Here is a 24,516-nt window from a genome sequence, read left to right as displayed (position 1 = left end):
AGTCTATTTAAAACAATAGGCATGTTTTCTAAAGGAGAGTGCACAATTAAACCAGCCTCAAGGGAGCTTTGTTGTTCAGTTGTCTCTTCTGCCACTGATTATTAGGACACTTGTTTATATATTTCAGTGTATAAAATATGTCTGCTACTATCAGCCTCTAGGTATGTATGCAATTCAGTCTTCAAGTGTACATACAAAAATTTCAAACTAATACAGTGCTACCTAGAGGAGTCTCTTTCTATCCTGTGATATGGGCAGGAATAAAACTGCCTCTAGAGCTAGTCTTGAAATTTTGCAATTACATTTGATAATCCAGCCAACAAACAGGGCTAACATTTCATTCCTCAGTCCATTTAACTAATATTATAAGACATGTTCATGTCAAAATGAAAAACTAAACTATTAACATTCCTAAAATGTCAAAACAAGACATTTTGACTTTGTCAGAAGTTAATAATATATTTTTTCCTCCGGAATAATATTTCAGTGAAATCACTGGATTTATTGAAGAATTTTAGTTGTGATAGAACTGCATTTTTGAACAGAAAATGGCAACATCAAAGTTTTCAGACTAAGCCATGTGCATCGTAGATTTGACCATATCTTGCAAGTGTCCTCTTAAATCAGAATGAGTAAACCATGTTACTAACCTATTATGAACAAATATTTCCCCTCCATCTTTTCTTCTTTTGGTAGGTTATTTTAAGTAGTTCGAAGCACATACAAAAATCCTATCAATACAAATTTCTATATCCATGGCTTGGCACAGGACTTCTAACAAGGTATAGTAGTATACAAATAGAGTCATGTCCTTTTAAAGTTATGCTAAGTTTAATTTTAAATTATAATGATTATTGGACTGCCTTAAGACTATATTACTTTTATTTGCAAATAAGCAAAATAATAATTCAGTTATGATATAAATATTCAATTAAATAGTACAGATGCCTAAATTGCCATGTGTGACTTGTAGTCCTCTAAAATGGGGACTCCCTGCCACTATCAGGAGTCTTGGAAAAAACAGCACTTCTTGAAAGGTTCATGTGTTGTGAAGAATGTGAATAGGACTTTAGAGCAAATGATGTAGCAAGACCTTATTCAAATGCACAAAGCTTGAGTTTTCATAATCGATAGAAACAACTTTCAATTCTTTAACACAAGAATGTTAGCCAATTATAATCCCAGAATATAAATTATTATCCCCACACAAATGACACAAATAGTTTTAGTGATTCAGCTCCCAGATATGCTTAGGCTAAGCTTGATGAACTTGAATGGAAGCCATGTGCCTCTGCGAGTAAAACTAAGCTTATCCTCTTATGATCATGAGCCAAATTTTCAACAAAGGCAGAACTCCCCACCCCCATTTTTTAAACAAACTCTGATGAAATCCCATCAGTTTTGCAAATTGTTTCAATTTTGACAGAACTGCAGATTCTGACAGAATATGCTGTTGTCCGAACTTGTTCATTTATGACCCTTTAGCCAAGTCTTGGCTGCTTGGAAATCAGCTCTTTGCCATCTCTTTTCCTCCCCTCCGGAGCTTCTCTGGGAACCCATTACCCAAGCATATCTAAGTTCATGTATAGTTCTTGGGGACTTCCTATGAAAGAGTTCTCACCACTACAGTGCCTCCTTATGGCCAGACCTAGCATAAAGGCTCTCTCCTGGTCTAGCACCCCTTTGCTAATAACTACTCTTTTCTTCCATAGGTTCACCTCTTACTATAATTTGACCTTCTGGTCAGGGTATGATTTAAAACTACCCCTTTCCACATAACAAAGTCCCACAGATAAATCCAATGCCCTTGTAAGAAGGTCTTTACCCCCCCCCCCCCTCACTTCTGGGCCCTGTTGTCCTCATACCTTTCTCTCGAGACTCTGTAATCCTTATCCCCTTCTCTGTACTCGTGTTTGTTATCTTAGACCCCAACAGAGGACATGGACAGTAGGGAGCTGGTTTAGACACACACCTGCAATAGTGGCTTCATTGTTCTGGCATCAAATAAAAATGAGAATCAAAGGGAGACTCAGCTTGGGAAGGATGAGTATAGAACACTGAAATATTTAAGGAACAGGATTTCACAATGCCCCCTTCTACAGTGACAGGTGAGGTTATACAGTCCTCCCATTATACCAGATTTCTGTTCACAGACTTCTCTGACCACCCACCAAGGTCTGCTCTGTTTCTATATTCCTGCGCTTCTTGAACTGTTCTCAGGCTTTCTCCCAGTCAGTCTCGCTCTTTTTCTTACCATTGGCGCCTGTGCCACTCCCAATGGTTGCTTCATCTCTCTTGGATGCTTGCCAGATTTTTCCATTTGTGCAAAGGTCTCAGGGCTAACTCTCCTCTCTCCCAGCAGCTCCATCTGCTCTCTCCCAGCAGATGGGGAGCTACCCTCAGGCCAAAAAGTTTGTCCATCCCTGTTCTAAGACATTAGCTTTAAGAATTTATCTACGAGTTGTAGCCACTCGAGCATTTTATTGTTCCCTTTGTGAGGAGCTCTTTATATTTAGTTTCCAACTCTTTATTTTGTAGCACTGGAGATAAGTGGCGTTCCAGAAGGAAAATGATAACTCCCACATTCCACTTCTCAATCCTAGCTGATTTTCTAGAAGTTATGAATGAACAAGCCAGTATTTTGGTCAAGAAACTTGAAAAGCATGCTGACAAAGAGCCATTTGATTGCTTTCTAGATATCACCCTCTGTGCTCTTGACATAATCTGTGGTAAGTGCTGCTGATGAGTCAATAGTTGCTATGTAAGTTCTGTAAATGATGCGGAGATTTAAAAGTAGAGCAGTTGTAACCTACACATCTTATGGGTGTGACGTACTGTCCCATGTAGTGGTAATAAGACCATTTAGAGAGGAACTGAGTCTGAGTGACAGCCTTAGCTAATAGCCAGCTGGCTTTTTTGCTCCACCGAATGTGGTAGAGATTCCACATTCGCTTCTGCCCACAGATGACTGGGGTCTGCCGGCATTGCACAGTTACAGTGCTTCAGTTTCATTAGTTGAGATGACTTTCAAAAAGGCTTTGCCTGTCTTGTAATAGAGCTTCTGTATTATCTACACTGAACACATCCTTTTTATGTGAATTATATTTGTGTTGATCAGAACAATCAAATATTGTGTTATGAGAACCCTTTGTCCATGGGGTACAACAGGGATATGGAATCTAAACTGAGGAATACTTTAAAGGAATAGGCATATTATGACTAGATTCAGAAAGAATCTACATTCTTAAAAAAAAGAGATGTTATCAGATGAGGAAGTAAATGGCTGTGATACTGTCATGCAACACACGGCATTATATTGTCAAAGAATTTATGACTTTTTACCAAATTAATGTGAGACAAGAGAAATGTAAAATTTTTCTAGAAACTTCGATGGGCAAGAAGGTTGGTGCTCAGAACAATAAGAATTCTGAATATGTCCGTGCTGTTTATAAGTAAGTGTAGACCTACACAAGGCCTTCTGTGCCATCTTTCTCTTTCCTTGCTTGTCTGTGGGGATGAGGGAGGCTGTATGTGGAGGCAGAGTGACAGGCCAATGGTGGGATCTAAGCTATACATGCACAGAGGAGACCTCCATAATGGATGCACAAGGCCAGCTGCTCCAATCTGTGAGCAGGTTTCAGTTTCAGTTCAACCCCTTCACGGCCAATGTTGGCAGGAATAATCACCATGGCTCTTTTGAGCCTTCTATGGAGGGTGGGACACTGAATCCACATTGGGCCCAATTCACAGTTGCTTTGCACTGTGTATTATCATTCCCACTAATATGCAAAGTGAGATTGAAATAGTATCTGGTAAGACTGGCAATGCTTTGTATCCAGGATGCAATACCGTAAAAAACAAAAACAAAACAAAACAACAACAACCAGACCAACAAACAAAGCCCCACAACCCTACATGAGGTATACTCTTATAGTGCATGACTTTAATATAATTGCATGTTGAATATATGTCAACATAAAATATGGCCTCATGGGGAGTTAAAGTACCCGATTCTAATTCGCACTAAAATCCTTTTATGCTACATTAATAGCATAAAGTGGGCACATCTTTAATTTATTCTTGCTTCATGACTTTTTTATGCTGCCAGAGATAAATGAGTGTCAGACCGTAAGAGATTATACAAAATTATATTGGAACAACCCTCTGTCACATGATAGCTATGAGCCACTAATATAACATATCTATGAAGAGCAAATTGAATACTCGGATAGATTGAACAAGGCATTTGTACTAGAGATAGGGAGGTGTTAAAGCTTTTGTAAAAGGCACTAGAAAGACCTTATTTGGAATAGTGCATGCCGTTCTGTTCATCTATGTTTAAGAAAGATGAGGTCAAACTGGAGTGAGTGCAGAGAAGAGGCTGTCCATTTCCCTGATCATCCTAGTATCTATGCTCTGGAGAGATACTACAAGAGTTGGTCTTGTTGAGCTTAGCAAAAAGAAAGATCAGAGGGTATATGATTGCTTTCCATAAGAATACAGGACATCAACAAGGGTTCAGAGCAGTATTCCCTCTAAGCTGTGCACCTGAACGGCCGTGCACTAAAAATTTTAGGTCCGCCCACATCATTTTAAGAGCCACACAGCAGCACTCACCTTCCTGCTGGAACAGAAAGTGAGTAAAGGCAGCAATTGGTGGCCTGGTTGGTTTCTGGTGGCAGGCGGCTGCCCTTTCATTCCGCCTGGAGTTGGGGCAAATGAAATTGACTGTTCTGGTGAGGCTGCCCCAGCTGGAATGGGCCTCATGCAGCTGCCGCTTTACTCCAGCTAGTGCCAGGGCTACCTACGGTGCTATTTTTAGTACTGAGGTCCTGTGGGGACTGTGGCCGTGGTACTAAAAATAGCACCGCGGGCGGCCTCTGCTCCAGTCCCGGCACACAATCCTGCCCAGGGCTATGGGGGCTTCTGGGGCTGGGACCATGGTACTAAAAATAGCACTGCAGCCAACTCCCACAAACTGCTTTCCGTGTAGAAGGCAGAAAGTTAGGGAAGGGGCAGAGGGAGAAAGTTAGGGAAGGGAAAGGAGAGTGAGGAGAGGAAGGTGGTTTTGCTGAGTGGAAAGGAGGAGCCAGGGCATGAGAAGAAAGGGGAAGGCACCAAGAGACAGGATGAAGGAGAGATAAATGCCAGGGAGCCAAGAGGAGACAATGAGGAGAAAGGGCAGGAGGACTGGGAGTAGAAAGGAATGGGAAGGTGTTAGTGGGGGTAGGAAAGGGGAGGGGACAGGGTGATGCTGGGAGAGGAGAGAGGGACAATGGGGGTAAGAAGAAGGAAGAGGAGAGGGGAGGAGTGGGTGCCAGTAGAAGAGGGGTTGAAAGGAAGGGTGGGCATGAGGATGGCAGGGGATGCAGCAAGTCATGTGTGAGGACACAGAGAGGCATGAGGGGATTTGGGGCAGAGGGTAGTGAGGGCACCAGGGAGGAAAAAGGCAAGGATGATGGGGCAGTGAAGGAAGGGGGAGGCACCAGGAAGGTTCGGGGGATAAGGGAAGGTGCAGGTTCCAGTGGATTGTGGGGGTGAAGCAGAAGGGCAGGCATGTTGAGGGGAGGGATGGGTGCCAGAGGAGAGAGGCAGGGCAGGTGTATAGAGGGAGGTGTTAAGAGAGGGGATGGCGTGGGGTAGCTACAGATGATCAGAGTGGGGCTAGAGGGGGAAGAGAAGGGCAAGTGCAGGAGTTAAGGAATATGGGGAGGGGGGCAGGTCCCCAAAGAGGTGATGAGAGTAAGAAGGGCAGGAGCTAGGAAAGCAGAGGAGGGTGAGAGGTGGGGGGGGCAGCAGCAAGCACTAGGGGAACACATGGGGTGAGGGGAGGGTAGGAGACATGGCCGCAGAGGGAAAAAGAAGAAAGGTTTATAAGATATTTATTATTAACTTGGGTGATAGAGTGGCACACATCCAAATAAGCGCACACGAATTCAGTACTGGTGCACAAGACAAAACTCACTCCACTCAAGGTTGGAAAATCTTAGAGGGAATACTGGTTAAGAGGAGCTATTTAATCTAGAGGATAATGTTGCCACAAGAACAAATCAATATAAACTGATAAAGAATAAATTCAGGCTGGAAATTAGTAGAAAGTGTCTAAACATCAGAGGGGTGAGACTCTGGAACAGCCTCCAATAGAAGTTGTGGAGGTGAACAGCTTAATTAGTTTTTAGAGAGAACAAGGCATATTCATTAATTTAATTGTCTGATGGGGTTGCTTGTGATGGTAGGAGACAGGACTCAGCAACTCCAGGGCTCACATCCAGTTTGTGTCTTATGTTTTTAAAAGCTAATTTCATGTTCAGGGCTGCAGCCAGCCACCTGCAAGGATCATAGGGGGAGTATGGGTTGGTCTCCTTACTCTGAGGGATCAGAGATGGCTACAGCTGGAGTACTGACATTGGACAGGAATGACTAGGCCTCTCAGGTGTCTCTCAACATTTTCTCTCGTACTTGGCTGGCTGGTTCTTGCTCATATGTTCAGGGTCTAACTGATCATCATATATGGGGTCATGAAGGAATTTTCCCCAGGTCAGATTGGCAGTGACCTTCAATGGCTTCCTCTGCAAGAGGTGGGGGGCTGGTCACATGCCAGGATTATCTGGGTATTCCTCATTTACTGATTTCACTGTCATTGCATGGACCTTGGACACTGGTACATCTCAATACCTGCTTTTCTCTGCCTGTAGCACATAACAGTTGTGTTTCCTTTGGCCTGTAATACTTTGGTCTCATTTCCATTGTTGGGTTTAGTATCTGGTGGTGACGGCATGTGATTTACGGGAGGTCAGTCTATATGATCTGGTGGGCCCTTCTGGCCTTAAATTCTGACAATGATTTCTTTTGGGACTGTCTCTTAGCTTCAAATATTTTAGAAACCTGTGTTGCAACTGCATGATCCAAACCCCCCTTAGGGCAAGGCTATGCAGAGCCATTATTCCAGACTTTAGGGCTGACTTTGACCCTAACTGCACTGTAAGTCCCTACAACATTTGGTCCAGGAAGCACTGGAGTGAGGATGGCTGGAATTAACAAATTCTTCTGTTCCATAATTTCTATTTATTCAAAACTGTGTGATTGTCTCACTGAAAAATTGTCCTGGCAGAATTTCTTTCCATAGTTTGTTTAGCAGACGGCATTGCTTATGCTTCTGAATAATAGAGTTTAAATAAGAGGAAAGGTCATGTAAATTGTTGGATTTAATTTAAAAAGATCTCAACATTTTGTTCTCAGCACATCCACTGACATCAGAGTTAACCCAGAGATATGCTTGTGTGAAGGAAGACCCAAGTTTCTTTTTCGTAATGTAATTAGGGTGGCATTCACCACCACAGTGCATCCTTCTGGCCATCCTGCAAATCATCTCTACTTCGCCAGTGTGCCTTCATCTAGTGGTGTCTCACTTGCCATCACTTCTATCTCCACCTCTCAGACCTGCATTGTTCTCCACAGTGTGGTGTTTGCCTCTAGACACAGCCCTCTGGTCATGTACCCATTCAGGTCTTTTTCCCTCTTCCAGGGGACCAACAGTCCTCAGTCCAACTATTTGTCTCTGTGACAAACTGCAATCCACGTTCTAGCAATTCATCTCAGTGGCAAACTGCAACCCATGCCCTAGCTACTCCCCTCAGTGGCAAATGTGGGCAAAGTGCAGAGGGAAACCTGTGCACACCACTTCTCCAGGTCCCAGCCCAAGGACCCTATAGCTAGCAGCCACATATAACCCTTCCTCCAACTCTACTGTCTCCTTCCCTGTTTCCCACAGCCTCAGCACCTTCTCTGCCATTGGTGTCAGAGCCTTAGCCTGCCAATTGTCCACTTACTCATACTCCACTGACCCTTCCCTGCATTGATCTATCCATGGTGCTTCAGCCCTCTAGGCAGGCAACCCTCCTTCCTTGAACTCCAGGGAGTAACTGCCTTGCCTGGCTCAGCATTCCTTTCTTATACAGCCCAACCTGGCCCCGACTGCCTTCTCAAATAAACCCTTCTTTAATTGGCTAACTCTGCAAGCCTTTCCCTTATTGGCTACATCCCATCCACATCTCCAGGGTTGCTATAATAACTCCTTACGTGCCCGGGAGGGGCAGACACCCCATTGCACATAGTGACAAGCTTCTAAGATTAACATTGCTTTTAGATGGGAATAGATTTCACTTGTGTGGCACAGGGCCTTGACAGTGCTGCCTCTTGTGTCAGAGAGGTCCTGCAGGCATAACACATACACTTCCCTATATAGGAGTTCAGAAGAAATTTACTAATGTCCAGAATCTTTAAATATTTCCTCTTACTCCAAAATGTTCCCCTTTAGATTGAGGGGTCTTAGCAGCTTTCTCCCTTGGGGCTGAGGTTTTCAGTCAAACTGCTCCCTTTGGGATACAGGAGGCCTACAGCATTGCTTACTGGCCTGAAGTAATATGCACAGTTCAACTGTTGCTTTAAATCAATGTCTCCTTGACTCAGTACCTTTCTTTAGTTAGTTCCTAGGCTAAGGGGATTCAGCAGATCATCTTATTTTGCTGGTGTCTACCTGTCCTGAGGGAGGAGATGGCATAATTGTGGCCCTCTTTTCCTGTTCTGATTCTGTTGGGTTGAGAGAGGGGATTCTTGCCCTGACTTCTCTGCAAGGCCCCTGGTTCTGGGCCTGTGAAGGAATAGAAACACAGGTTTTCCTGAAACATTATTTTCCTAGAACCTGTTTTTCTCTTCACTTTCCTGCATTCTTGGGTACCAAACATTTAAGGGGTCACACCATGGGACAGGGGTAGAATGATCCCCAGGTACAAGCATCTACAAACCTTAGGTGGACGGACCACTCCTATCACAACCTGGAAAAAGCAGTCCTATCAATGGAAACTTGAAAAATAAGATAGATAATCTAGAGCATTGTAATTATTAATAAAAAAGTGGCATCCCTAAGGGTTGTGTCTGCAACATAACCATGTCCTGGACCAGGACCCTCGTAAGCTCTTATGGATGTATTGGGGATGTTTTTCAGAAATAACTATAATTTAATGTTATTTTTGTTTCCCTAGGATGAGTGACATCATTCAGCATAGACAGAAGTCTCCTTGGCTTTGGCCTGACTTCATGTACTCTATGGTCCATGAAGGAAGGGAACATAATAGAATTCTCAAGATCCTTCACAGTTTTACTGACAGTGTAACTGGTTATTCTTTTTTATATTGTGTTCCAATGAATGGAGAGAAATACTGCAGTTAATATAGAGATTTCAGATTGTGAATGTGATGGCCAGGGTTTTAGCCATTGGGAGCATCACTTATCAGAGATGTGTATAGGACAGGAAAACTGAATGTTTATAATATTTAGGCCTTAAAGGAATAATGCCCTTAAGGGAGGATGTGATAACTTAGAATCTAATGTTTGTGGGTTGCTTGCAGCTAATGGTTAACTCTTGCATGGGAATGGTATTGCTCATTTTTAATTGGGGGAGGAGTGGAAGCCACAGATAATTATCTTAATTCCTGCAATGCAGAGTAGGCTGAACAGCTTAAAATCTAGCACTTCCCCATTGGTCTTGTAACATCTATAAAATCACAGCTGTTACAAATGCTAATACTCACTCTCTATTATTCCACGCTTTAAATAATTTAAAAACTGCCTCCCTCTATTTTTAAATCTGTTCAATCATAGCAATACAAACTGATTAATATCTAAAGACTAGATAGTGTGGTGACAGAGAGACGAGCTGTTGGATGCACAGCTTTCACATATGAGCTTCCAATTCAGAATTTACCCTTTAAAGAGGAAAGTCCAGTCACAGAGACTGATTTCCCCCCTCTCATTTAGAGCCAGTTCCTATGCCCATTGTTTTCAGTTGTGTAGGGATCAGCCCTTAAGCCGCTCTAGCTTCATAGCAGTCAGTGGAGCTACAGTAGTAAAAAGGCTAGAAGAATCAGGTACCACATCTGAATGGAATTCATCATCCTCTTGGTGCTTATTTGCATTCTGTGCAATGCCACTATGTACTATACAGTATTGTGATGTTGCCTGGTAAGGCAGCAGCACTGTGCTGAAGCTCAGAGGTGAAGAACAATAAATGCAAGGAGTCAGCAAAGTGTTCCTGTCTGTAGCACTAAGTGCATGCTCATAAGTAGCCTATTTGTGAAAAAGCAGGACATAGGGTATGTCTACACTACCCTCCTACTTCGAAATAGGAGGGTAATGTAGGCATACCGCACTTGCAAATGAAGCCCAGGATCTGAATTTCCCAGGCTTCATTTGCATAAGCGGGGAGCCGCCATTTTTAAAACCCCGCTGGTTCGAACCCTGTGCAGCGCGGCTACACGGGGCATGAACTAGGTAGTTCGAACTAGGCTTCCTAGTTCGAACTACCATTACTCCTCGTGAAATGAGGAGTAACGGTAGTTCGAACTAGGAAGCCTAGTTCGAACTACCTAGTTCATGCCCCGTGTAGCCGCGCTGCATGGGGTTCGAACCAGCGGGGTTTTAAAAATGGCGGCTCCCCGCTTATGCAAATGAAGCCCGGGAAATTCAAATCCCGGGCTTCATTTGCAAGTGCGGTATGCCTATATTACCCTCCTAGTTCGAACTGGGAGGGTAGTGTAGACATACCCTGAGTCAGGGATACAGTCAATATTTAAAAATGTGGGGTAACATTTATTTTGAAGTTTATGCAAACATGGCCCCACACATCATTAGATTGTGAAGTTTAAGCCATGAACTGTATATATGCTTTTATATTTAAGAAACAAAAGACAGGACTATGCAGCACTTTAAAGACTAACAAGATGGTTTATTAGCCAGACCCACTTTCTCAGATCCACGAAAGCTCATCACCTAATAAACCATCTATCTTGTTAGTCTTTACAATGCTGCATAGTCCCGTCTTTTGTTTCAGCAAGACCAGACTAACACGGCTACATCTCTATTACTATTTATATTTAAGGTTATTGCAGAAAAATCCCAGGAAATAAAGAACCACGAACAGCATAAAACTGACTTTGAAGGCAAGTGTGAACAAAGTGGGTGCAAAAAGAGAAAAGCTTTTCTTGATATGCTTCTGAATACAACTGATGACAAAGGGAACAGACTGAGCTACATGGATATCCGAGAGGAAGTGGATACTTTCATGTTTGAGGTACCCAAAAGAGCTGTGGATTTTCAGAACCTGAGATCTGCTACAAAACTGAGCTATTCCTCTTACTGGAACAGAAGCTTTTCTTTCAGGATTTAATTATAATTGTAGTAATATAGGAGGAACATAAGAAGTACTTGATGTACATGTTGCAATACAGAATTTCATTCTTCAGAAATATTGAGAGTTGCAATGTCGTGGTGGAAAGTTGCAAATTTCCAAGTTAGGACTGAAGTCCATTGGCAGAATGATGTGCCCAGTTCTGGAAACCATGGCCCATTTGAGCAGTCCCCACTCATACCAATAGTCCAACAACTACTATGGAACTACAGTCAGGGGCCAGAGTTTGCAAGCCTGGATTCGTCATCCAAAGCCTGTCCAAGTCAAAAGGAGTCTTTCCATTGACTTGAATGGATTTTGGATCAGGCTCTATACAATGAAGAAGTTGTATACTACCTACCTAGTATAGACAGATTTATATTTAGAAATACAGCAATTTCTGCGCTTGATCTGGATGGTCCTATCTCTTCTCACATTGAAATCTCTCTTTGTCACTAATCACATTGTCAGCCACCTTTCAATCATTTCCACTACTATTATATCCACTGTGACACACAATAATTGGAAATGATTTCACAACGCCTGATTCATTGCATTATTGCTCCAATTTTCTGCTGGTGTAACTGTTCTTCCGAATGAGTATAAATAATTGTACCATGGTCACTATTAATCTGGGACCTGTTTATAGCAAGTCTGATTAAAATTAAGATATTGCTAAAATCTGTTAGTGAACATTCTCTTGTTTTTCATTAGTGTACAGTACCTGATTGAATCAGTTTTATGTTTATACTTTTAGGAAAAATTATATCCCTATGCCCTCTTGTGGTAATTGATGGTACTACTGCATTTGCACACCCATGATGAAAAAAGTAACTAAAAAGTCAAGAGCTTCAGAAGGGTAGCCGAGTTAGTCTGTAACTGGAAAAAACGTAAACAACAATGAATAGTCTTGCAGCACCTTAAAGACTAACAAAACATGTAGATAGTATAATGAGCTTTCGTGGGCACAATCCACTTCTTCAAGCTCATGATACCATTTACATGTTTTGTTAGTCTTTAAGGTGCTGCAAGACTATTCAGTGTTTTTTACGTTTTTAAAAAGTCAACGTATACTTTAGATTTCATTTTAAAGGAGTGGAGAAAACAAATGCTCTTCTGACAGTTGACTGTAGAGAAAAATGGTAACATCAGGTTTGCTATATAGTGTTTAAATTGTTGTGACTATCTAGAGAGATTTAGTGGATCAACCATTTATGTCTATAAGGAAGCAATAGCAAAGCTCTTGACTTCCTCAGAGACTGAATGCAGAGGAAGACCCTTTATACAGCCAACATAGAATAGCTAACATGCAGAATAGGGAGGCAAAGGGAGTTCTGCTTGTTAAATATTATGAGTTGTTTTACTTTTTTTTTAGTTTTCACCTGTCCCGTTATATATCTACTAGCCAATTAGCCCGTCATAAGACGGGATTTTCAGGTCTCTCCTCCATGTCAGTCTTCTCTCCTGAGCCTCCAATCTCTCACTCCGTCTCTCTCTCTCTCTCTCTCTCTCCCTTCCCTCCTCCTCCTGCCTCCCCCGCTTCTCTCTCTTAGCTCTCCTCCGCCTCCTGTCTTTCTCTGTCTCTCCCTTTCTCTTCTCCTCTCCCTCCTGCCTCTCACTCGGGGGACCGCGGAGCCCAAACGGCCAAGGGGCAGGGCCTGGAGCCACTGTCACGCCACACATCAGCACCCCGCCCCCCTTTGCCTCCCACCATGGCACTCGGTTGACTTCTGCACAGCTCAGCCAGGCCACTGTGGGGAAGCAAGCAGAGCAAGTGACCGTTTGGGCTCCCCCGCGGTGGCTCGGCTGAGCGGCGCAGAAGTCAGCCAAGCGCCACGGCGGGAGGCAAAGGGGGGGTAGGGTGGTGACGTTAACAGCTGGGCCCCACCCCCTGGCCATGTACAACACCGCCTCGCCCCCTTCCCCTCCCACCATGGCGCTTGGCTGACTTCTGCATCGCTCAGCTGGGCCGCCACGGGGGAGCAAGTGGTGAAAGCGGCTCTTTGGGTCCCACGCTCCCCATGCAGCACAGGGGTTCTGCATGGGGACCACAGTGCCCAAACAGCTGCTTGCGCCACTTGCTCCCCCACGGCGGCCCAGCTGAGTGGCGCAGAAGTCAGCCAAGTGCCACAGCGGGAGGCGAAGGACGTGACTCAGGCAACAGCGCTGCCCAGAGGCAACAGCCAGCATTTCAGCGTTACAGACATTGGGCTACTATATATATGATTTCCTGTTCAGTCTTGATACCGGAGTGTTATATGGCTTCATATATTCTTAGCTTTTCTTCTATATCTGTACAATTAGGCCAATCTGTACAATAAGGCTAGATCATTGTGATACCCCTACTTCCTTAAATATATTTATCTTCATGTGCATGAGTTTAATGCAGATGAGAACATCTGAGTAAATCTGTACCTCCAGGGGCATGATACAACAGCTGCTGCTATTAATTGGGCTATCTACTTACTTGGATGTCATCCTGAAGCCCAGAAGGAAGTCCACAGAGAACTGGATGAAGTGTTTGGTTAGTTTTGACCCTTTGTTTGGACGTGGGTGTGAGTTTGTACTCCAAGGAGATGATATAATAGTCATTTCTATCTAGAGATTTATAAAGGAAAATAAACACTTGCCCTGCCACTGCACGTGCTGTAACTCTTCTGTGTATAAAGACACGTCAGCTGGAGTTGGGTTGATGCTAAGAGAATTATGACTGAAGGCTAGCCACATGGCCTCATCCCTTTCACCCAAGATCCCTTAATCCTCCCATCTGCTGGTGTCCTGAGTGTGCTGCTCCCCATGGCTGGAGAAGCCCTGACTACCTTCAGCCTGGAAGCTGCTGGCCTCCACCAGATCTGAGGTTGAGTGCTGGCTTGGGGAAATGGTAGTGTATGGGTGAGGTATTGTGGTGCTTTTAGCCCAATAACTGAGACTCAAGTGAACTCAGCCTTCACTTTTGGGAACTCTGAGTTTCCTATCATTGTGTTTCTGTGAGACTGACCCATTTAGATATTTTGTTTTCTTTATTTTTGTTTATGCATAACTGTGAAGGAAAAGGTATGTGGATTATAAAGAAGCCATTTTATGTTATAGAAATTATTGCTATTATGTTTCTTTGTCTCTATGAAGTTGGTACTTAAGAATTAAGTTAATTCTTTTTGTTCTTTTTGGCCTTAAGGTGGGGAGTCTGACCTTCTGTAATCCTGGCTAAAAATTGTCAGTGACTGAATACTGGGTCTCCATGTGCTTTTCTTTTGTTTAGGCATTAGAGAAGGATAATGAAATAAACCCTTGCCCGCTCAAAGGTTACAAAAGCCCAATGGTGGAGTTTTGTCAGCATTTAAGATAGCTGGGAGAACCTTAAAATAGCTTGCGCTTTTAGTCTGATTAGGGCAGTTGTTTCTCATGCCCCTGTTGTAATTCTGATCAGGTAACTCCGTCCGGCCTGTCACAATGGATGATCTGAAGAAGCTCTGCTATCTTGAGTGCGTTATTAAAGAAGCCCTTCGGATCTTCCCTTCTGTTCCATGCTTTGGCCGCACCACAAGTGAAGATTGCTATATTAGTAAGTAGGAGTATTTATTTATTGTCACAGTGTGAAGAAATCTCTGCCAGGGACCTTGGGTCTCAAGCTCACAGCCCATGGGCCATCTTTTGCCTGATCAGTTTCACAATCTGGCCCTGGAGTCCCTGCAGCCTGGGTGTGTGGCTGTCCATCCCTGTCCCCCCAAGCCCAGCTCCTTTTCACCCTGCCCCACCATCTGCTCTTACCCCAATCCCCCTCCCCTGAAGGATGTAGCCTTGGGGATTACCGGAGGACTTGACATGGAGTGACAGCAGGGGTCAGGTGCCCCACACTCAGTGTGGCAGAACTCCTGTGAAACTGCTCGAGCCAAATATGGCCTGCAGACAAGTAAGTTTGAGACCCCAGGCTTTAGGCTAACTACTGTATAAAGAAAGTTAAAAAAAGATGTTGCCTGCCCCCAAATAAGACAAGAGAGAGCAGATGGATACAGACAGACCAATGTGGAATACAAGAAAGCAATAAGACCCTATTGTTTAGCAGCTGAGGCTCTTTCATCAGCAACTTAGATGTTATCAAAGTTTTTGATAAGAGAGTTTTGAAGGAGGATGAAATAGTTTTGTTTGCATGTAATAGATCTCAGCCTTTTCTATATTCATCTTTTTTACATACAAGAAGTATCTGCTGTCAAGGTGTTGCACCAGTAAAGAGCTGCTTTTGTGCTTTGTATCCATTTACAGGAAGCTACTTCGTTCACTGACACGTTGATTTGTTTTTCTTTTTTCTTTTTGCAGAAGGATTTAAGATACCTAAAGGTATAGATGCAGTCATTGTTCCTTATATAATACACAGAGATCCAAAGATTTTTCCAGATCCCGAGAAATTTAGACCTGAGAGATTCTTCCCTGAGAATTCTAGTGGAAGGCACCCATATGCATATGTGCCTTTCTCTGCTGGACCCAGAAACTGCATTGGTACGTAGTAGATAAAAGTGGAAGCATAATAGGTCACTGTCATGGGGTAACAATGGCCCTTTACGTGACCGGTCAATCCCAGGTTTAAAAGAGGGTACTTGGGCCTTACAGAGGGTACTTGGGTCGGAGACCTGGTGAATTAGAGACCTGGAAAATCAGAGCTTGAGAGGAGTCATGGACAGGAAAGAACTATAAACCATGAGTCGAAAAGAGCTATAGGAGACACAGGTGATTTCTGAGGAGCCCTGGAACAGAACTATGGTGAGAAGTGACTGAAAATGGGACCCTGAGTAGAAGAAGGTTTAGACATTGAAAAGGAAAGATGCAGTTTGGTAAGGGGAAGTTGAGCCTGGAAGCAAGAGAGTGGAGTCTGAAAGAACGTTTCGTGAGTGGGGGTGGGCTCCCAGAAAGTGAGGCCTGAGGAAGAGAACGTGGTGGGGAGCTGTCTTGTGGGAGACTGTGACTTGGGGGAACATCAGAAGAATCATGAAATTTGTCACTCTCTGGCAGCTGGCCTGGAGAGCAGTTAGTGAATCACAAGCCATAGGATCTGGGAACATAGTACTGCTCTTAACTCCCAGGTGGGTGACCTGGAAGTGTTGTCCATAAAGAGGGAAATGGAAAAATAGTTACATCTTTATATGTTTACTATGGGTTGTCAAGAATGGTTTCTCTATGAGGACATCAGAGGAAATGGTTCACTACTATAAACAAATAAGTTACCCCGAGAGGCAGGCTTTGCATTGAACACTGAGGCTATGTCTACACTAAAAAGTTAATTTGAACTAACAGCCGTTAGTTTGAATTAACTTTAATAGCGGCTATACATGCAAACTGCTATTTCGAATTTAATTCGAACTAGCGGAGCGCTTAATTCGAATTAGGTAAACCTCATTCTATGAGGAGTAACGCCTAGTTCAAATTAAGTAGTTTGAATTAAGGGCTGTGTAGCCACTTAATTCAAACTAGCTGGAGGCTAGCCCTTCCCAGGTTGCCCTGGTGGCTGCTCTGGGCCAAACCAGGGAAACTCTTCTGCCCCCCTCCCAGCCCTGGAGCCCTTAAAGGGGCACGGTCTGCCCACGGTGCCTGTGCCAGTTGCAAGCCTGCCAGCATCCAGCCAGCAGACCCTGCACCTGGCACAGGATGAGCCAGCCACCCGCTGCCACCCAGCCCTCCGCCTCTTCCCAGGACCAGGCTGGCAGCTCCCAGGAGCCTAGACACAGGAATGCAGCTGTCTACAGCTGAATGGCTGCCAGCCTGGCCACCAGAGTCCACATGCACAGCCAGGACCACCTGCGGCTACTGGAGCAGCAGCTCCACACCCAGGAGCACTGGGTCCACGAAGACCTGTGGCTGCAGCAGTGGAACTTGCAGGCACTGGAGGATCAGGGCCGTGTCCTCCGAGGTCACCTCCAGACCCTGGTGGACAGGTTCCTGCCTCCTTCTGCTCCAGCCCCTGTGGCCGCCCCAGCTCTTGCTCCTCCTCCCACCTCTGCTCCCCCTCCTGCTTCCTCTGCACCCCCTGTCCCTCCTGCCCCACCCTCCACACCCACTCCCTCCTGATGTCCCTGCACCCGCAGTGCTGCAAGATGGGAGAGCCAGCAGGACCCTGAACCCTGAGCTTTCCCTTCCCTTCCTCTCCTTCCTCCCCCTTCCAGCTCCCTCCTCCCAGGTTTCCACCCCACCCTCTTTCCTGCCCTCTCCTCCCTCCTTTCCCTCATGTCCCCAGAGTTTCATTCCCCCTCCCCAGTTGTGTTAAATAAAGAGAGTTGTTATTTTTGAAAATATGTGTCTTTTATTTGACAGCAGGAAGGGGAGGCTAGGGAAGGGTATGTGGAAGGACGTGAGGGAGGAATGAGGCACAAGCCCACAGTGAGGCAGACTGCGGAGACTGTTAGCGCTCCTCAGGGTGGAAGCTCTCCCGCAGGGCTCCCTGGATCTTGACATCCCCTTGATGGTCCCCCCGGATGGCAGCCTGCAGACAGTGCAGCCAGGCTGCTGGCAACATGTCCACGAGATGCAGCAGAGTCCCCGGGGGCAGGTCTGGTTCCATGTTGCAGAGTGCTGTGGTGCCCCAAGTGAGGGCAAGCAGAGCACACCGAGACACAAATGCTTTGCTGTCCCTCAGCGAGGTGGACCAGCAAGCAGAGAAACCTGAGAACTGTCTGTCCGAGATGGGGGGTCAGGTCCCTTTAAGCACAGACCTCGGCTAGCCTGAGGCAGCAGCCCCACACACTAAGTCCAACCCTGATGCCCTGCTGGCACTGGTTCTGGCCAGCCTTACCTTCGATTCAGGGTCCACTCAATGTGGACGTGCTATTTTGAATTAGCAAAACACTAATTTGAATTAGTCTTTAGGTCTAGATGCACTAATTCGAATTAGCTTATTTCAAATTACCTAATTCGAATTAAGTTAGTTCGAATTAGCGCTGTAGTGTAGACATACCCTGAGAGACTGTTTCATGGTTTAAATAAAAAGAGAAATTGAGGCAAGGGCACCTGTCATGCTGTAGCCTACTGCTGGAGGGAGCAAGCTAGAATGTCCCATGCAGGGTTGCCCTATGATATCCCCTATACTTGGTTACTGAACTTACCACTAGGGCTATTTAGGTGCAGTTGCCTTGGCTGAGGAACCCACAGCAGAGCTTATGCATTCAAATGGAAATGTCAGTCCTATGTGTCAGTCCTATGTGTTCATAATGGAGGAAGAGTGATTCTTGCTGGTGTCTCATTCTTCAGATTGAGGGGATATGTACATTTTCTTTCTTCCCTTGGGGTTCTTCAGAGTCTTTGTATCCTGATTACTGTATGTAACTTGCTTCACATGCAACGCTGTATCATCCCAACATCAGTTCTGGCTGCAGAGGGGTGGACATGGTCCCTTTCAGACTCCAGAGCCCCTCAAAGACACTCCTGCAGCTCACTAGGGAACCACATGGGTAACTCTTCCTCTCCTTCCCTTGGGATACTTTTGCTGGCTATACAATGATACCAACGACTGGTGGTCTTCTGGCTGTGGGAAAGGGGATTTAAGTTATATGTTACTAGACTGCTTTTTCTAAGCAGACATGTTTTTTCTTATGGTAAAAGTACTGCAGAGAAAATGTATTACAAACAAACAAACAAACAAACAAACAAAAAGAACCTGCACACATGCTAATAAACATACCAAGGATTAAAACCTTCTCCACAAGAGCTCTTGTTGGTGACAGTCCTTCCAAACTTTTCCTAAGAATTAGGACTCTTCTCTTGGGCAGCAGGTCCTGTCTATTTGCTGGATCAGAAAGACAGCCCTAAATCAGTCTAAATTCAAGACTTATGATACATAGTCTTTCTTTGTCTTTTGGCTTCTGAAGAGCCCAGTGTGAACTAATATATGCAGGACTCTCCAGGTGATGGTAAATCAGTGGAGGCTTTACAACCTAAGTGAATTTGCCTCATCACTCTGTAACTGTTCTTAATTCCTGGAGTGACTCTGGTTACCTGTCTAATGGAAATCCCTGGCCCACAATAATACATAAACTTTATACAGTAAGATCTTCCAAAGATATTGCAGGAAACTGCTATGTCTCTCTCAGACATCACAACATATTTTAAAATCTTCTGCCTATTTCTATAAAATCTTTGGCTAGCTGTCTGATCTGTGACCATTGTCAATTTGTTAGTCCCTTTTCATTTTTATTTCTGTTTTCTTTCCCCTCCACTTTTCTCATACATCTTTGATTATTTGTGAAATTCCTCACCTCCCTATTCCACCAGCACACTCTTCTTTTAGGATGAAAATGAAATTAACAAAGCTCTTTTTTCCCTTTAGTATATGCTCTTCTGCCTGCTGTCCTTATGCTATGATCCTGGTACTGAGCCCTTCTCCAGGCCTATATGTGACATACCAGGATCACATTTTGTATTCACTTTTCCTCCACAATACAGGGCCAACTTTATGCTCTTCTTGCTTGGAAGCTATGCATATTTCAAAGTTGATTCTTTCTTGTAGAGCTGGAAGGAAACAAATCAATCACAAAGCCAAATCCAATTCTTGGTAACATCTGTACCACCCTGAATTTGACCCATATTGGTTTATAATCTATGATAAAAGATGCCCATGCTGCATTTTGTGGTAAAACTTTGTGTGTGATTATAAGGAGCTGTTAGTACTAAACTTTTTTTGTTTCAATTTAACCTGAAGGCCAGCGCTTTGCACAGATTGAAGAAAAAGCTGTTCTAGCTACGATCCTACGGTGCTTTTATATAGAAACAAGTCAAAAGCAAGAAGAGCTTGGACTTGTGGGAGAACTAATTCTTCGCCCAAGTAAGGGCATCTGGATCCAACTGAAGAAAAGAAGAGAGTGTGTGACATAAGAAGAATGCTCACAAGGATTTTAGATTCTAAACCACATGTTCAACAGTATCTTGTAGGCCACTCATCTTTGATCACTAAAAAAAAAAAAATAGATTTAATGGAATTGTAAATATATCAGAAATGTTCCGAATCTCTAGGCCTTTCATGCTATAAATATTTAACTTGGGATATGGCCATTCCCTGCCATTCAGTTGTCTCAGGATATCTCAAATAGTAGTATTGACATTTGAATGTCTTCTATTCTTAATAAATGTTGCCCTGGCACTTTACACATCTTCTCTGAGCCCTCTATTCGTGTTGCTCCTAACTTCTATTTCTAACCCTTGAGAAAAAGTTACTCAGGTGCATGATGTGCCTAGTTTCCACTTTCTCAAGGGTAGGGATGTGGAAGTTGTCTTCCAACTGTAGTCTCTTAATTGCCAAAATAAGACGCTGTTACAGTCCTCATTAGAATACTTTTGGTGGACAGACTAAATGTAGACAATGTATATGAATATGGAGCTACCTAAAAAGACTGAGGCAGTTCCTCAGCTGATGACAATCAGTTTAGCTCTATGGACTCCAGTAGAGCCGTGTGAATATAAACCAGCTGAGCTCAGTATAACTAGTGGTTATTCCTCCAACATTATTTTTTGTTGCTGTTGATTATTCATTCTGCACTTTATGGCCTGCCTCAAACTCTCATCTCACTTAAAGCAGTGCAGTCTTAAGCCAAGTCTACACTATGGGAGAAAGTTGATCTAAGATATGCAACTCCAGTTATGTGAATAGCTCGAATTATCATGGCGTCCCCACTGTGGGACGTCAATGGGAGAAACTTTCCTGTTGACTTCTCTTATTCCTTGTGACCTGGTGGAGTACCAGAGTTGACGGTGGTGTCATCAGTAGTCAATTTAGTGGGTCCTTACTAGACCCACAAAATCAAACCCTGAGAGATCGATCTTTGGAGTTCCGTTCTTCCAGATAAGTGAAAACAAGCCCTTCCTGGCTGCAATAGAGTTGTCCTGGTGTAAATGAGGGAAGGGTTTCACAAATGACTTTGTGTACCTACTGAAGGAAGGTAAATATATTTTTCCAAATGTATGTGTTTTTCAGTTATCTTTGAATGTTATTGCAGCCTTGATTAGTGGACTGATTTGTCATGTAACTTGTATGCTATGAAATCCATTCAGCTAACAATCTCTGGTTGAGATGTATGTGACTTTAAATGGCACTTTGCATTTAAATGGCACCGGAGTCCTATACAATGGATATAAATGATTGGAATGGATTTTTGTTCAGTTTCTGGCACATGGCTTACATGAACAGTCAAGAGATAGGCTTATTTCCTTAAGAGAAAAGAAAATTAAGGTAGCCAGGATGCTGAGCCACCTCCCTTAGTAGAACTGTTACTGCAGCACAAGGTTCATTTGTGTTTGCCTGGCCCGTGCACAAAATGAGAATTTTGTTGTTGGCATAAATAATTGTAACAATTTGACATTCAGGGTCAAAATCTGCTATGAGATCCAACTCTTGTTCTAAATCCTACTTGCATCAGTTGGTGCTACACATAGTAATTGAGAATGCAATTTGACCCACAACCATAGATTGCTGCTATTCTCACAGGAGCTGACATGGAAGTGAAATATCCTGGCAGTTTATGATGATTGTGTAGTACGGGGCTGGGCAGATTATATATTATTTCTCTTCTCTCTTTCTTCTCTCTCTCCCCCACTCCATGCAACACAAACCTCATTGACTTTGTGTGTGTAGGAAGGGTGCCACTCAAATCAAGGACCCAAAAGTAACTCTGGAAGGGTTAGGGCCAATGAGCAGACAGGAGGTGGGATGGTTCACCAGCTTGGGAAGATGCAGAGAGGAATAAAGAAGGAGCAGGCCAGCAAGCAGGAGCTCTAAACTTGGACACAGAGAGAGAGAGACTGAACCTGGAGCTGCTCAGAGGACAGACAGCTGTTTGAAAAAGGGGACTCTTATAAATGCAGTCTGGTACTCACAGGACAGCTGAAACCACTATTCTGAATTCACAGGTTGGACAGACCTGAAGGGTTGTGGTGGTGATAGAATTGCATTGGTGTGGTGGAGAGAGTCTGCTTGGGTGCGTCTAGACTGGCAAGATTTTGCACAAAAGCAAAAATTTGCCTGCTGTCTACACTGCTCGCTTGAATTTGCGCAAGAGCACTGATGTTCGAATGTAAGAATTCAGTGCTTCTTGCGCAAAAACTTTGACACTCCCGCTCAGGGATAAGCCCTCTTGCGCAAGAATACTTGCGCAAGAGGGCCAGTGTAGACAGGCACCTTAACTTTTTGCGCAAGAAAGCCCGATGGCTAAAATGGCCATCGGAGCTTTCTTGTGCAAAAGCACATCTATACTGGGCACGGATGCTTTTGCACAAAAGCACTTTGTGCGCAAAAGCATCCGTGCCAATCTAGACGCTCTTTTGCAGAAATACTTTTAACAGAAAAACTTTTCCGTTAAAAGTATTTCTGCAAAATCATGCCAGTCTAGATGCAGCCCTTGTGTCTAGCAAAGCTGGAATTGGAGGAAGGGGAGCAGTAGGGAGGAAGAAGAGGAACTGTGGCTGTATCAGAGCAAAGAAGTCTGTATGATCCCTGCTAAAGATCCTGGTCTAGGTCTACTCCCGGTTTGCTTGGGTTAGATAAATATTAAGTGTAGTACATATTCCAGGGGTAAACTCTGACTTCTGTAAGAGAGAGAGCTGGTATTTGTGCAGAGGTTCGTAGCTGGGACTTGGGACCCTTCTCCTAATTGTTGGAATACCTTGCAGTGCTTCATATAGGATATAATGGTAATGTATTTAATGTACCTCATCTTAGTCTGTTTTTAGTTATTCAGACAATATACATAATTTTCAATAAAGTTGTGTGAAAATAAGTTATTTCTAAGCTGAAGAAATATTTACATGCTGTATGTTTCCATGTGAAAGCATAGTGGAGATCTTACAAAATTGAGAGATTAGAAATGCAACAGAGGGACATTTGATACATGGTGGCCTTAAAATGTTGTGAATTTGTTGTGAATGTTGAATTTGCCACATTGTTTTCTAGATCAATAAAGCAATATATTCTTAAATGATCTTTTTGTACTCTGACAGTTAATATAATAATTTAAATATTTTTCTAATTAAAATACCTTTGAGAAATGCAAATACAATTTACTGTGTGCATACAGGTGCAAGCCAAGAATTGAATGATGTCCATGAAAGACTGAGAAGATGAATTGTTTTTAATATGAAATTCAGAGTTCACAAGTACTCTTTGCTAGAGATGGTCAAATGTTTTAAAAAGTGACCTGTAAATAATTTCAGGAACAAAAATAGCAAGATCTGCTTGCTGTTGTATTCAGACAGATGCCAAGGATTTGTAAAAATGTTAATGTCTGAAAAGTTCAAATATTAAGGTTTTTTAGCACAAATGATCAGTCTTACACAAATTTGTGTCAGAAATACTTTATTCATACCACTCACTATTTTATATTTTGAAAGTTTTAGTCACTTAGTTAAGAACTGAAAACAATATGGCTTGTACTGTATAACCAATCACACACTCCAAAACACAGGTAAAGCTAAACTGGTCAATGCTTGGGATGAAATTTGTGCACAGAAATTATTCACTGAATACTGTAGCCAGACAGACCGCCCCTCCCCCATCCATCTTATTTGCCTCTCTGAGGTTCCTGAAGCACACAGGGCAGAGAAGGAGCAATAAAATCAGCATAGTCTATGCTGGCTCATCTGATCCTGAGAAGCTGAAAATATAGATGTGAGAAGAGAGCGATTAAGGCAATAAGCTGACCTAGAAGCTGCGAGAACTGCCCGGCTGGCACCCATGTTGATATGATCACACACAGTCCCTGGAAGAGGAATTTCCCACTGAGAAAAGAATGCCCAGTACTTCCAATTTAGTTATCTCTCTTACAAGTGTAAATTAAGTTCACAACTCCCTTGTAAGAACTGGTCTCACAAAAGACAGACCAGCCCCATTTGGCATCACAGATAAGAAAGAGAAATACGTGACCCTATGGGTATGAAGAGGGGTCCAGCAGCACACTCAATTGGACTGTCAATCTACCCTCTACCTGCTGGTCGGGTTAGGTGTTTGACCTCCCGAGGTTCTATGGGGACGCCCACCTCGTATTTTCGTCTTTCCTAGGAATTGAGGGTCCGGCCCTGGCCTGACACGCTGGAGTTGAGAGGCACAGAAGGGGGTAAAAATTGTACCTGGATGTGGTCCTCTGTCTTAAGTGTACACATAGACTTAGAGCTCTTTAAAGATTAAGCTGTTACTTGGTACTATTATTTCTATTTTTCTATCTTTATCTTCTTTGTAGCCATTTTTAAGATCTATACAGTATTTGCTAGCAGTTAACAAAGAGAGCAATAGCCATTGTAACCATATGATTTATAAGCTTCTTTAATAA

The 24,516-nt window shown here is 43.5% G+C and overlaps 1 protein-coding gene across 2 annotated transcripts in view; it reads left to right on the top strand.

Annotated features, from left to right (window-relative positions):
* The window catches only part of LOC102455571 (cytochrome P450 4V2-like), a 35,778-nt gene extending 11,262 nt beyond the window's left edge, over positions 1-24,516 (top strand). The window contains exons 3-11 of one of the 2 annotated variants that reach the window (XM_014576249.4): positions 697-782; positions 2,539-2,729; positions 3,383-3,452; positions 9,042-9,168; positions 10,937-11,128; positions 13,646-13,748; positions 14,652-14,786; positions 15,539-15,718; positions 19,905-24,516. In XM_014576249.4, the coding sequence (XP_014431735.4) occupies positions 697-782; positions 2,539-2,729; positions 3,383-3,452; positions 9,042-9,168; positions 10,937-11,128; positions 13,646-13,748; positions 14,652-14,786; positions 15,539-15,718; positions 19,905-20,077 (1,257 nt within the window). In that variant the 3' untranslated portion in view covers positions 20,078-24,516. The remainder of the gene's footprint in view (positions 1-696; positions 783-2,538; positions 2,730-3,382; positions 3,453-9,041; positions 9,169-10,936; positions 11,129-13,645; positions 13,749-14,651; positions 14,787-15,538; positions 15,719-19,904) is intronic. The other variant, XM_075930341.2, reaches the window with a different exon arrangement.

This window comes from Pelodiscus sinensis, chromosome 4, assembly GCF_052426305.1.
Source record: "Pelodiscus sinensis isolate ZL-2025 chromosome 4, ASM5242630v1, whole genome shotgun sequence".
In the NCBI taxonomy this organism is placed as follows: domain Eukaryota; kingdom Metazoa; phylum Chordata; order Testudines; family Trionychidae; genus Pelodiscus; species Pelodiscus sinensis.
Note: the sequence above shows the minus strand (reverse complement) of the source record. Positions and strands in the feature narration are given on the sequence as shown.